The sequence below is a fragment of the Acomys russatus genome, chromosome 12 (genome assembly GCF_903995435.1).
Source record: "Acomys russatus chromosome 12, mAcoRus1.1, whole genome shotgun sequence".
Taxonomy (NCBI): domain Eukaryota; kingdom Metazoa; phylum Chordata; class Mammalia; order Rodentia; family Muridae; genus Acomys; species Acomys russatus.
In genome coordinates, this window is record NC_067148.1 from 32,923,781 (window position 1) to 32,939,470 (window position 15,690).

The following is a 15,690-nucleotide window of genomic DNA, read 5'->3' on the forward strand; positions in this document are numbered from 1 at the left end:
TTTTCAACACACTATTAGTACAGTGGAATGAGATTACTTTGAGATTCATTGTTTATTTGATGCTCACAAGCAATGCCAAGCTAATATTTTATATTTTTATACAGTTATAAAACCAAACAAAACTTTAAAGCATATTTAAAAACACTTATAACATTTCCTGAAATTTTTTTTGGTAGACAAGTTTTTAAAATGTGATATGTGTTCATAGGTACATTCCTATACATGTCAATGACTATGCCAATGTCTATCTCCTCTTACTGTGGTATTTTGATATTCAAAAGAAGAGAAAGGTTTAAATCATAATGGTAAAAAGCTTATTTTCTATGACAAAGAAATTATTTAGTATTCGAAGCTAGGAATACATAACCCTCCTGACTAGACTTGCTAGAAGATGCTGGTTTTGGGATCTCTTGTGACAAAAGAATCATTCAGATTAAATTTGAAATTTTAATCTCTAAGCTCTCAGAATTATGATTGTCTTTTTTCCTGTATTGCTTTTCTAAGAAGCCAAGCTCTGAAATGTAATATTTCTAGGAAACAGATGTTAATAATAATAGTAGATTAATTCTGCTGAAGAAAGCGACTTAGTGAGATTATAATTCATCATAATGCAATCTGATTCTATTTGAGAATATTCAGATGTTTCTTCCATGTGAACAATTTGAATTAAAATATAACCCATGAAGAAAAAATTTCTTTTCGTAATGTTTGAGCTATTTCCTCACTCTTTGCATTTTTTGGCAGTAAAACTATTCCAAATGGAGACTGAAAAATAACTTTCATTTCCTATCTTTTCTCCTAATGAAGAATTATTCCTGGAGCTGAAGAGTACCACCCAGTGTCTCGTGAGAAAGCTATTAGTATAAGACCTGCAAACATTTTCACATAGCAACCTAATGCCAAACATGGTTACAAAAAATCATTTTATAATCCTTCTTGTATCTCCCATCTGTTCTGATGAAGGTTGGATGGTTAGGTCATGAAAAATAATGAACTAGGTTTTAGAAGAAGAAAGATGATCTAATTTCCTTTTTATTCTTTTTTCCTCCTCTCCCAAGAAGTGAAACCAACAGGCAGTGAAAAGATTGATGAGAAAAATGGGACTGAGTTTGAAAGTGGAACTCCTTGAAAGATGTAAATTAATCTTGAGAATTTTATACATGCAAAGGTTCTTTGGATGCGCCACCAATTTTGCATCCGCAAATACTGCTGTGCAGTTACTTATTCCTTTATTCATTCAATTCACACTGGTTTATGAACGCTTTTAAATATTTAGCTTGGAAAAGGCATACAGAAGGGAGAGACTAACAAGATTAAAAATAGTTTGAAGAACGATACCAGGAAGGTAATTTTCAAGTCTCCTAAGGAACATGTCTTGCTTTCCACACTAGCACACACTGACTTTTTGGGATTTATTGGGTAGCTGTATGTACTTAAGCTGTTGTTTCATCAGGCTTTCATGTGAACCCATGGAAGATTTTTATTTATTTATTTTTTTATCGTTGATTTGTTCACTTTACATCCCGTTTATAACCCCCTTCCTCGTCACCTCCTGATCCCACTCTCCATCCCTCATACCCTTTCTCTCCCTCCCTCTCCTAGTCCTCAGAAAGGGGAGCACTCCCACCCTAACATCTGACCTAACCCTATCAAGTCTGGATTGCCTGTATCCTCTTCCTCTGTGACCTGGCAAGGACGCCACGCCACGGGGAAGTGATCAATGAGTGGGGACCAGAGTCCATGTCAGAAGTAGTCCCTATACCCGATATTATGGAGCCCACAAAGAGACTGTGCTGCCTATCTACTACATTTGAGAAGAGCGTCTAGGTCCTCACCATGCATGGTCCTTGGTTGGTGTATCAGTCTCTGCAGAACCCCCTTCCTATGCCCAGATTTGCTGGCTCCATTGATTTTTGTGGAGCTTCTGACCCCCTCCAGGTTCCTCTAATTCCCAAATCTTCCATAAGACTCCCTGGGTTCCACCCCGGAGTTTGGCTGTGAATCTCATTATCTGCTTGGATCTCCTGGTGGGTGGAGTCCTTCAGAGGACATCTATGGTAGGCTCCCTTCCTGTTCCTTCTCTTCAGCTGCTGCAGGAGGTGGGGATCTATTCTAATTGCCTTTCTGAATAAGATTTAAGCATTGTTTCTAGGGTCCTCCTTGTATTTGAGTTTCTTTAGGTCTGTGTGTTGTAGTGTGGTTATTCTTTGAACAATGAAATACAGTTACTATTTAAGATTTTGTTTGTAGTAAACTTTAATGGCACATATTCATTATACACAATTATGGATATCACAGATATTTTATACAAGTGCATCATGTACTTTGACTATCCTTATTTTCATTCTCCCCTCATCTCCGCCCACCTCCTATTAATACAATTTCTTCCCCATATCTCTTCTTGTGTTGCTATATACTATTTAAGCTTCACAAATGAGAGAAAATCTTTTATATTTATCTTCTTACGTTATACGTTTCATAGAATATCACTGTCTATAGCAGTACTTCGTGCAAATGCCATGATTTTATTTTTCATAGTTGAACAATGTGCCATTTTATTTATACAATACAGTTGTTTATACAATATATTTTCTCTATCCATCCATCTCTTGGCATTCAGCAGAGAGAGTCTTCTATTTCCTCTGCTGGCTTATTTTGCTTTCACATCAGAACACTTGTCCTAGATGACAAAAAGAAGGCACATGGAAAGTCATGGAGAGCCGACTGGCTCTGTACAGCTGCTGATCCAACACTGAATCTGTATCGTACTTTTTGCTGTTGTTGTTTGTTTGTTTTAAGGCTGGTACTTGTTTTTCTTATTTAAGAGGTGAAATTAAAAACGTTCCAAATTATCATATAATGGTTCTAAGATTATATTCTGGACTACAGAGGGAAACTGCAGTAGATAAAATGCAGGAAGATGTGATTTGTATGTCTAATTAATTTATTCAAAACAATATTTTCAGAGGAACTATTTTAAATTTTATGGATAACCTGAAAGATATCTGATGGAATCTCTGAATGTGTGAACATACACTGTGGGTGGGAAATACTTTAGCTAATCATTATTTGCTCAGTGATAGAAAATTGAGTAAAAATTAGCTTTCATGGATTTTTTTATATCATGTCCAGGTTTCAGTGTCAAACTGGAATGAAATAGTGCCTTGTTCTGTGTTATTCTTAATGAGTGACCAATCTTTTGATAAGATTTTAGATGGCAGAGAATACTTTGTATTAGAACTGTTAATTTTATTTTTTGCTTTACACTAATTCCTAATGTATGAACTCCAGTCAACATCATATTGAATTAGTACTAAAAAAAGGCACTTTTGAAAATGTGTATCAAAAATCTTCAGACTTTTCACAGTCTGTGGTTGTGGAATGAGAGTTTTAGAAATTTATTGACTAATCAAAGAAAAACAAAATAATAAGAGTTTCATTAAATAATGCTAAATAGTTCATACTCTGGTATATTATAATATTGTTAGTGGAATAAGATAATAATTATCATTCAATACTTTTAGTGTAATATTAAAACAAAGTAGCAGAGTATGAAATATTATATATCCTATTATTTCAAAGTTATGGTAAAGTTACAGAAAATAAAAATAGGTCTATCTAAACATTGAGGGTTTTATCTATAATAGAATTATTTATAGTTATGGTCTGTGTTTTTCAACCTTTTGAAGTATTGAAATCAAGGTAGGTAGATCGTTGAAAGCATTTTGGAAGCATCCTGGCTCCAACTGTGTGTCTAACATTAAAAATAGTTTGAATAATGCCTTTCTGATGTCTAACATCTTAAATAAAAAACAATGGTTGGTTTTGTTTCCAATACAGAAATTCTAAATGGTGGAGTCTACGTAGACCAGAACAAATTCCTGTGTTATGCTGACACCATACACTGGCAGGATATTGTCAGAAACCCATGGCCTTCCAACATGACTCTGGTGTCAACAAATGGGAGCTCTGGATGTGAGTAGCATTATATACTATCATAATTTTTTACATTTATTTATTTATTTGTGTGGGTTTCTCTTTATATGTGTGCTTTGTTCATGCATGGAGATCAGGGGACAATTTGTGGGAATTGGTCATCTTTTTCCAACATATAGTGCCTGGGGTTTAAAATCAGGTCATCAAACTTGAGGTCTAACATGTACCCGATGAACCATCTCAACAGCCCACATCGCCATCTGTGATGTCTTGAAACATTCTTCTACCCTCTGTGATAGTGACCATCTAGTACAGCAGATACTAATGATCTTCTGACATCTGAATCCATTGAAAATCTCAGTAGTTTCTTCCTTCGTTTATATGTCATACAGCAAATTGCTGTCCAGCATCATTCCTCTAGGTATTCTCTTTCAGAATTCTCCAATCTTGACTTCTTTCTAATGCCCGATTGGTAATATTTTATTACAATGCTCAATAATGTCATGTGAGTTGTTACAGACTTCATATACAAGAAACACTTTTACCATCTTAGATTTTAACCAGAAATAAGCTACTGAGTTATTTATATGTTAAATGTATCATACTATTTGTACCTGTGAGGATTTATCAGATTAATAGTATTTAATATGATGAAATGATAAGCAAATAGATGCTGAACTATCATTAAACCCTCTGCAATGACTCGGTATGGAATCTTTCATTTTTATAAAGCAGTCTTTGTTGTCACACATTTATTATTACTGACATTTGTATGAGAACTGAATCTTTATCAAGTATTAACCTGGGTTTTAAATTTCTCATCTATTATTATGTATTTCCCACCTGAAATCATAACTGTCTCCACATACTTCCATAATTATTTGCAATAGTGCTGATTGTGTTATGACGCTTTTATGGGAAATCAAACTCCAAGGGACAATTATTAAATTTCATGATGGCCTTAATAACATAATGGGGAAATATGAATGTATTTGATCAAAACTGACAGCTGTGTTTTTAATAAAAGGCTAAAACTATTTTTTTGTGTGAAAGTAGACTAACATAATTTTCTTGTCATATTTAAACAGAAATTTGTATGAGATTCTGTCTTTGTAGTTTTCAAGTTGCCTACAAGGTAAAATTTCATGTGCAAGTTTTTATTTTCCTTTTGAATCTGCTTGTGCTAACAATGGAAAAAATGTGGTTTAGAAATGGGTACTATGTCCAGGTGGCCCATACTATGGGCATATTATGTAAGGCAGGAGTTGTATTGGTTGGGTAAGGGGAACTCCTGCTGCATTTCAGATTCTCAGAATGACTATCCTTTAAGGCATAAATGAGATCATGTAAGAATAAAGTCAGAGCCAGAGCCAGAGCGATATCTGCCCACCCCTTTAACAGAGTTTGAAGCAGAAAATGACTGTGGGGTTTGTTTTCTTTCACAGAGGGTATCGCTTTGTTCTGCTCTTTTCGGGGGTTAATTTGCATGGTTGTGCCTATAATTAAGAAACTATCACTACACTTTTTTGTTTTGCATGCAAAATTTTCAGATGCAAAAAAATAAAAACTGCATCTGAAAAGTAAAAACTGGGGTAATAGTCAATGTCCTTTAATGATTAGCCAATGTTTGATTGTTCTCAGAAGTGTTACTACTTACACTGTTCTAGATAGTAAGCCATTCCATCCACTATCTAATATTAGATCTGGAAATAATGAATTAACTATTATTTAAATATTAGTTTTCTACACTTTTTATGTACTAAAGGAAAAAATTCACAAAAAAGTAAATCCATTGATAACTTGCACTTACAAGAATAATAATATATGAAAAAATCAAATAGATAGCCTAAGGAGAAAAGTGGGGGCCTGCTTTTTAGTTGGCTCATAAATGAAGTTTTATTAGATAAAATAGTTGTGAGAATATACCCAATACCACTGAAATATGAAATTAAAACATTGAATTATATGATTTTTCATCATAGTTAAGAATAATTAAATGAATAAATTGTAATTTAAAATTTTTACCAGAACTAGATTGCTCTCTCATATGATACAATCCAGACACAATTGAGCCATTCCTTGGACTCAAAGGATAATAAGTACTGGAAATGTAATATGGATATAATCTGTGGGTTCTGTTTTTTATAATATAGTGTGTGATTATGTAGTTTGATTAATAATTGTTATTGAAGAAAATAATTTTAAGAGATAATAAATAATTAGGAAGAATATATCTCCTCATGTTCAAAAGCTTCGAAATATGCTCTCACGTGATCTGATGCATCCCAGTTAGGTTATGTGCTTAGTGGCTTTTCTTGTTACCAGTCCTAACAATACTCATGCTAAGTCAACTGTACCCTAATACTCTGCCATTGTGACTAACAGTAAACAAAAACTGGGTGGCTTACTATGTTCAGTAAATTTATGCCTGTTTTCCAGATTTATGAACTGGGTTTTCTAGCTTATAAGTAATTCCTTTCTTCTTCAGCTGGACATAGGAAGTTTCAGTCATGCTTGAAGGTATTCATCAGGACGATATTACAAGCAATTTGTTCTGCTGACATTTGATTCCTGAGAGGAAGGAATGGTTCAAAAATGTAAACCGACCAAGTTGTCCATATCATAAGTAATCTCAAAGATGAAAGTCATGCAATCCTGTTATTAACTGCAGAAACGACATACGATAAAATCCAATATCCCTTCCTAATAAAAGACATGGAGGGACTAGTGGTAGAGGGAGTCTACCTCAGCATAATAATGTATGTAAATGAGGAAACCAGGGACAACATTATGCTAAATGTGGAAAAACTCAAAGCATTTCCACCAATATCAGGACTAAGACAAAGGCACTTTTTGTTTTTATCTAATAATTCAAAAAAGTGCTTATAGTCCTAGAGATAAGATGAAAGAAGGAAATAAAAGGATATGCTAGTGATAAAATGGTTTTTTGGTTTTATGCAAGATGTAAAGGTTCCCAGAGCTGATGAATATTTTCAGGGAAGTAGAAAAATAGAGAATTAAAAGATAAAGTCACCGATTTTTCATATATACCAATGACAGCCATACTGAAAAGGAAAGCAGAGAAGGATTCCATTCACAAACATAGAAACAAGACTATCATGTTCAAATAGAAACTATGCCACGGAACTCAAAAAATATAATTAGGAAGATATCAAAGGATTCAAAAAAGAACAACTCCCGTGCTCATGAATTGGTAAAATGTATCTAATAAAAACAGCCATCTTACCAAAAGCAATCTATCAATCCCATGCAACTCCAATCAATTATTAGGCCTCTATTCAATAAATAAAAATCCAAACTTTGTATCAAAAATTCAAGCATAGTTAAAACAATCCCTGAAAATTATTACTAAAAAGAGTCTGTAAAATATTTCCTTACATATTTTTTATTTATTTATTCATATTACATCTCAATGGTTATCCCATCCCTTGTATCCTCTCATTCCTCCCTCCCTCCCATTTCCCTTACTCCCCTCCCCTATGACTGACTGAGGGGGACTTCCTCCCCCTGTATATGCTCATAGGGTATCAAGTCTCCTCTTGGTAGCCTGCTATCCTTCCTCTGAGTGCCACTAGGTCTCCTCATATTTTTTGTTTCACTAGTTCATAATAAAAATATGGAAATTATTTTAGAGAGAAATATGTTCTTTGATGACATTCATTTGATACATAATTGAAATGTAAAGAAAAGACCTATTATAACTATTAAAGTAACTTAAAATGATACAACCCTGCCAGATGTATCATATATCTAAATTGTTTTCCAGAACTAAATACCAACTTATGACAGAATTGGAATGAGAGATTGACAAGTATGTACATAGCATCACCTTCACAGGCAGAATTCCTTAACTAATCATTTCTCTAAATAAGATGTCCAAACAGCTTTAATTGCTGAAGTTTTTCCATTTATTGAATACCATACACCTTAAAAGGGTTCAATAATTGAACTTTCTCCCAACATTGAACATGTGTCTCATGAAATAAGTATCTTGAGCTAGGAGAGAATCAAGTCTGAAAATAAAATTGAACTAGATTTATTACAATATTACTTTTGTTACACCTTAGATATTAACATATTTACATGAAATAGAGATAGTATTTTAATGTTGGACTTTGGTATACAGTTAAAATGCAATCAAGACAAGTATAGACAGATGCAATTTATGAAAATTCATACATGCAATCAAGTTACATGATTTTTGAAATATTTTAAAGTCAGAGTGTAAATTAGGGGAAAATGTAAAACACATTGGAAAATATAAGTTAATTCACATGAATCCAAGACATAGCCTTCCAAAAATGATTTTTTCTGTATAAAATATAGAATTCTATATAAAATAGCCTACTGTAAAATAAATTTATCATAAATTTCATGTTATAAAATGTTTTTAAATCGCTAAAGACTGTTTTGTAATTTGAGTATACAGCATTCTTAACAAAATAATAATGAACAGAACTGACATACAATCTAAGAACATGTGTCACAACAGACTACACTGATGCCAAGTGTCAGCCTTTCTATTAATTAGAAAATGCAGTCCTGAAATAATAGTAAAGTGCTGCAAAATAAAATATAAAGAAGATTTTTTTTTCAATAAAGCTACCACACTGAAGTTGGACAAGACAAACCAATGGAAGAAAATGAGCCCAAGAAAAGGGCTAAGGATTAAAGACCCACTAGTTCACACATTAAAGAAGCCTATTAAATTGCTACACTTTAAGCAATAATATGTACGCAGAGGACTTGGAGCAGGCCCGTGCAGGCCTTGTGCTTGCTGCCTCGTCTCTGTGAGACCATATGAGCTTTGATCATGTTGATTTAGAGGACCTTGTTTTCTTTGTGACCTTCATCTCCTCTGATTCTTAGGGTTTTTGTTTGTTTGTTTGCTTGTTTTTGTTTGTTTGCCTCCTCTTCTATGGGGTTTCCAGAGCTTTGAAAGAAAGTACATAAATATATATATGATAGCCACATTCTGTTTAGGGCTGAGTGTTTCAAGTTTTGTCTCTCTTCATACTGTATGAGTGGAGGTCTTTTTCTCTCATCTGCTGCAATGAAGCTGTGGGATGATAGCTGGGACATGTCTATGAGTATAGCAGAATATCATTAGGTGTCATTTTACTGCTACTTTTTTTTTTTTTTTTTTTGAGACCAGTAGTATTTGGTTTACCTTAGGTTCCTGGGCTATCTAGTCTCTTGGTTTTGGTCACAGAATTGATATCTTATATTAATTCCATCTTGTTGAGGGGCCCTAACTCAGATCAGGTATTGGTTGTTTATTCCAGCAAAATTATTTCCTCCATTGCTCTAACATATCTTGCAGGCAGTACACCATTATAGATACAGGGTTTGTGGCTAGCTTGGGGTTATGTTTCTGCTTTGGTAGCATGCAGAGCACCTGTCTTCCTGCATTAAAGGCCCTATTATGCAAAGGTGAAGGATCCCTCTAGGTACCAACTCAACTTCTCCATGTTCAAGTAGTTATGTGGGTGCTGTGAGTTTGTGGGAAACAACTTCTTGTCTTTCCAATAGCCTGGGTTGTTTGGAGTTCCTGTGGAACCCTTTGGCCAACAACACAGTTAGATATAACCCAAGTCCAGTACTGGAAGCTTCATCTGGAGACAAGAGATGGCCTTTTGGGGCTCTCTTATCTTATAGAAGCCTAACTTTTCTAATGAGAGTCAGAAAAGGAGTGGCTATAGATGGGATTCAAGATGGGGAGAAACCGCATAGGAAGAGTAGAGAGAAGGAAAACCACAACCAGGATACATTACGTGAGAAAGGAATCTATTGTAAATAAAAGCAAAGAGAAAGAAAAGAGAGAGGGGATATGAGACTATGTTTAAAAATAGTAACTAATACTTAAAAATAGTAAAAAATAAGAAGAAAGTATAAAAGATTTAAAATGTTGGAGAAAATGTTCATCTTCTTGTTAGTGCTTAAAGTATTTTCCTGTGCTCTGGGGAAAGCTTCCCTAAAGAGACAGATCCCATTGGAAGTCTAGTTTGTCAAATATGACAGAAATTCCCTTTAATTATATAGAATCTTTATATATATGTATATGTATATATATGTATATATGTGTGTGTGTGTGTGTATCACTATCACTCTTCATAAGTTCTAGTAAAGTGTAAAAGTTAGTTAAACCTAAATGAACCTCAAATTATGTAAGTAATAATGATAATTAATAATAACTGAAGCGAGGTCCTGAATCTGTGAAGTTGTTTGTCTTTATGTCCTCAAGTAGAGGGTCCCAGGTCAGCGCACTCTCAGGGTTACCTCTTCTTTGAGGCCATGATGAAGCCTAAGCTCAACACACCTTTAGGTGTCCTCTTGCTTTTTTTCCTTGACTCCAAAGTACACTGACCATAGTGACAATTTTTTTTTTCAAACAGATCCTCTTTTTATCCTATGTGATGACTTCTTAGTCAACTTTTTGAGCAAAACTAGTAAACAAAGAAATAAGTGTATGAAGTGAAAGAAGTGTAAATAATTTCTGAATCTATAAAGAGGTAATTTATTTCTCAGCAGTTCTTAAATTCACTTTGGGGGCCAGAACAGAGAAATTTGTTCTTCATAATGTAGTGGGGGCCTTGGTTATCTCATCTGAAAGTCTATATTTGTCATGGTTCAAATGCTATTTGTTATAGAATGCTACACATACACACTATATACACATACCTGAGTATATAAAATACCAAATGTCTAAATTTCTTTAGATTTTCCAATTTTGTGAAGTAGAAGTTTTTAAAATGTGTCCTTATGATTCTATGGACTTCTTCAGTGTCAGTTCTTTTGTCATCCATTTTGTGTCTAATTTTATTACTTTACATAGTTTCTCTGTATCTTTTATTTAGTTTGAATAAGGGTTTCCCTCTATTGTTGCTTTTCTCAAGGACACAGGTCTTTGAATCATTGATTTTTTTTCCATTGTTCTTTTTGTTACTGTTTTATTGACTTTAGCCCTCACTTATTTCTTGCCTCCTATTCCTCTTAGGTATGTTTACTTCTTTTTCCTTCTAGAGATCCCAGGTGTGCTGTTAAGTTTCTGATGTAAAAATGTAAGACTCTTCTTCTTCTTCTTCTTCTTCTTCTTCTTCTTCTTCTTCTTCTTCTTCTTCTTCTTCTTCTTCTTCTTCTTCTTCTTCTTCTTCTTCTTCTTCTTCTTCTAGTAGGCGCTTATTACTATGAATTTCCTCTTATCACTGCTTTAACTGTCTCCCATAAGTTTTAGTATGCTGTGTATTCATTTTCATTATATGGTAGAAAGTATTTAATTTCTTTCTTTATGTTTTGACGCATTTTTCATTCAGTAAAGTGTTATTCAGTTTCTATGAGTTTGTAAGCTTTCTGTTGCTCATGATATCCAGGTTTATATCATGGTCTGATAAACTGCAGGAAGTTATTTAATTCTCTTTTATATGTCCAAACTTTCTTTGTGTCAAAGTATGTGGATAGTTAGGAAGAAATTTCAGTGAGGTGGTGAGAAGAAGGTGTATTGTTTTCTGTTTGGGTGAAATGTGGAGGTTGTCCTAAAGTGGACAATGGATACAGTAAATCGTTTTCACATTTTGTTCTCTACACTTGCTGAATAAAAATCTGCTCATGATTATTATTCAAGCTACTGTATTCAAATTAGGTTCATAATATATCCCTTATAGCAGTAAGAATCTAACTACAAATGTTCTGTAAATATGTGTTAGGTTCATTTGGTTTATAATATCTCCAGTATTTCTCTGGATTAATATTATTTATTTGTTATAATTATTACAAAACTTACAATGTTACTTTTTGTCTGAATGACTTGTCCACTGGGGTAAGTTGGGTATTGAAGTCTCCTGCTATCAGTGCATGGAAGTGAATATGTGATTTAAGCTGTAGTAGTGAGTTTAAGAAAATAGAGAATGACAGACATGTTTTCTGTCCTCTGTGCATTTCATAACAAACTCAAAACTTTGATTTTTCCTTAAAATGAGCGTAATAATGGCATTCTGTTCCAAAAGTTCTTTTGTTGATTTGAAGGCAGATTTATGTAGCAGTGGATTCCTATAAAACTCCTATCCTGGAATCTGATTATAAAATCCTCTTATGGAGCATAAATCCAGAAAGTATATTTATTTGAACTTTGTATTTATATTTCCTTTAACATTGCACATTAGGTATAATTTGTTATCTTTTAATATAAAATTTTGTTTGTCATTTTTGTTTTGAACCAGGGTCTTATAGGCCATGTTAACCTGAAACTTGTGATTCTCCTGCCTAAAAGAATGCTGTTATTGACTTTTAAATTAATTTTCAAATCTTAGAATGACAAAATATTAAACAAGTAATAATAGCTGAATTAATTAACAGTAAAATTTTTTGTGATGTTCCATTATTTAGAATTTTATATCCCTACAGAACGATTATTTGATATTTGCTCTTATATTTGTGAATATCAAGATACTCTGGAAGAATTAAGATTAGAACCAGAAATGATAGGTTAAAAGAAACAGTTACATTTCTTATACAAACTACTACAGGCAGCTGATTAAAGCTGAGAGCAAGAGAGGTGATTAAAGTCCTCCCCAGGGATGATCACACCAATTGGTTGTGCATTGCTAAGTAGCCAGATGCGAAAACATGCATACAAGTAATACTACATGGACTCATACATAGATGCATGTCATAACGATTGATGGAAAGAGAGGCCATGAATTTGAAGGAAGGTGGGGAGGGGTAAATGGGGGGAAAATGGAAAGGAGAACAGCTGTAATTAAATTACACTCTCAAAAAATATATCAGTAAATACATAAATAAATAAATTACCATCCCAAAAAAGAAAACAAAACAAAGCAAAACAAAAACAAAAAACAAAACAACAACAACAAAAACCCAAGAAAAATTCCTATAAAGCGAAAGAGTGATTATGATTTGAATTAGATATTAATAACTAAAAAACTTGTCAAGGAACACGAATTTGATTTTCTTTTACAAAGAGGCACAGACTGTAGATCAAACCTATTTGGTGTTTACAAGCCGCGGTGTGAATCCGATGAAGGCCACACTGACTCCACTGTTATTCTCTTGCATTCCTTTGGTTTGTTTAGAGTGTGTCAACTACTGCTTCTGCCCCACTCTGCACCCGGTCATCACAGGCTTCATTACTGTCTGCGTGCTCATCTTTTTCCATTGAATGTGCCTTCAAGTTCAAATTCACAATGTAGTAGTACTTCCAGATCTTTCTGGCTGTTCTTCATTTCCTCTTACGAATAACCTGAAACTTTACCTGAAGACATTGGAGTAGCCCCCTTTCAGTGACATGCCTTCCCTCTCTTATTTTCCCATTTGTTGACCTGTCTCTAATCCACTCTCTTCAGAGACAGTGGGGAGAGACTACCTGAGAGAGTGCAGACAGAAAGGGCCCTTTCTCTACAGGGACCTGGGTGGAGCTGAATAAGGAGATCAAGCTGCTAACCTACTAACAGAGCTTTGAACATAGATTATTGTTAGGAGCACTACGCACCTCTTATTTAATTCTCATGCCTGGGAAGAACAAATTACGTTCTATTTAGGGGGTGATTCTTTTGCCAGTTGTAGGTGTTCCTTTTAAGTAGGGAAGAAAAATGGAGAGGAAATTATGCAGTGACATTTCTCTTAAAGTTCTATTTAAAATACAAGTAAAGGAAATATATAAAAGAAATAACAGGAATGAATAAAAATGCACAAAAGAAAATCCATCTCAAAAGTAGGTCCTCCGATCTGGCACTCTTATTTCCCTACTTCTTAGTGCTTTATTATTTATGAAACTTTGATTTCAAAGTAGGACTTGTTCCTGCTCTTCTCCCTGTCCCTCCCTCTCCTCTCACCCTGTTCCCCTTGCCTACTACTGAGATAAGGGACACCCCCCCCCGACCACCAATCAACACCAGTACACCAAGGACCATGAAGATTGAGTACATCTTCCACAGCTGCCTGGTAAGGCAGTCCTGCCAGGGAGAAGTGATTGTGATTGAGATTCTGTGTCAGACACATCCCTTTCATCCATTTCTAGGGGACCCATGTGGAGGCTAAGCTACTCACTGGCTATTGTGTGTAAAGTTTCTTCATGGTTCTTTGTTGGTGCACATGTCTCTGTGGGCCCCAATGGGCTCAGGATAGTTGCCTCTCTTAGTCTTCTTGTTGAGCTCCAGTTCCCTCTAGAAAGGATATGGAGAAAGGGGAACGTTCCTTCATTCCAATAATCACTTTGGAAATCAATCTGGTGGTATCTCAGAAAACCGGGAACACTACAAGCTCAAGACCCAGCTATACCACTCCTGAGCATAAACCCAAAAATGCTTCACCATAGACAAGGACATTTGCTCAACTATGTTCATAGCAGCTTTATTCATGATAGCTATAATCTGAAAACAACCTAGATGTCCCTCAACTGAAAAATGAATAAAGAAACTGTGGTACATTTACACAATGGAATACTACTCAGTTATTAATCTAGGATTTTTGTTTAGAAATGTTTTATTTACAATTAATTCAAAGTCTTTAATAAGAAGTAGAATACAGCATTAAACAGGGCTTGAAATTATATGACAGTGTGTATTTTCAGGAGTAAAAAATATGATTTTATAAGAAAAACTACTTTAATAAATACAAATAATTTTAAAATAAGATAACTGTGGTAATCATCACTTTTATATTTCTCAGTTTCATTAAATCTAATATATCTGATTATAAATATTGCTGTTTATTTGTACTAGCACAACCAATGTGTAAATACCACTGTGGTTGTAGTCAACAGGGATCTGCCTATTTTAGTTCATTGGGAAATATTAATATTAATTTATATCATTACATTTTATATCATTATATAATCACATTGGTTATTGTGATGGGGAATGGTATTGACAGGGACACATTTCTAATGCTCTTGAAGTTCAGATGCTGCATTGTTCTTCCTGTCCTTGTCATCTCATTCATCACATGCATCCCAGACTTTCACAAGGTCCCCAGCAATCTTATTCTGACTCCAGATAATTTATCTTTTAAGCGACCTTGAGTAAGTCTCTATTCATCGTCTCAATTAACAGCCTTGCCTGTTGATCAGTGTCGCTGATTGCTAAAGCCCATGAAACTGCAATATTTTCACCAGTCCCATTGTAAACCAGTTATTATGTGAGATAAGGCTTGATTTTCTATATATGTTTCAATGTTTTGTGATGTTCATTTCTCCTTTATGTATAATAATGGTTTTCTTCTTGCTTGTAGTTCTAATTAGATACTTGGTTAATTTGGTCAGGTGTTTGGAGCTTGGAGCATGTATTCCTGTGTTAAATCATGCATTGTAAAATTGTGATGCTTCTCTGTCATAATCCTTCCAGTCTGCAGTAGTATGTTCCTTTGAAGTTTCCGTAAGAATTACAATGCCTTGAACCATTCTCTTTTAGTTTCAGAGTGAAATTATAAGGCATCTAAGCTGTGACTTCTTCCTTCACACATTAGCTGGGGATGATTATGATACTTTCTTCCAAATAACTACAAAGCCAAAGTTTCATGTTGGAAAAAAGAAAAAACCTGAACCTAATAACAGACAATTAGTTTATAATTATTCTTAAATAGTCTATAATAGAATATCATAAGTGTATCATCAGTACCTTGAAAAAACTCACTTGTCTTTTTTTTTTCTATAAATATTAATTTAATTTCCAGGTCTATCTAGCTATCTAGCATTATAACACTAGGAAAGGCCACTGAAAT

At 34.2% G+C, this 15,690-nt stretch overlaps 1 protein-coding gene across 1 annotated transcript in view; it reads left to right on the forward strand.

Annotated features, from left to right (window-relative positions):
- The window catches only part of Erbb4 (erb-b2 receptor tyrosine kinase 4), a 1,024,038-nt gene that overhangs the window by 654,753 nt on the left and 353,595 nt on the right, over nt 1–15,690 (forward strand). The window contains exon 4 of the mRNA XM_051154155.1: nt 3,841–3,975. Within this exon, the coding sequence (XP_051010112.1) occupies nt 3,841–3,975 (135 nt within the window). The remainder of the gene's footprint in view (nt 1–3,840; nt 3,976–15,690) is intronic.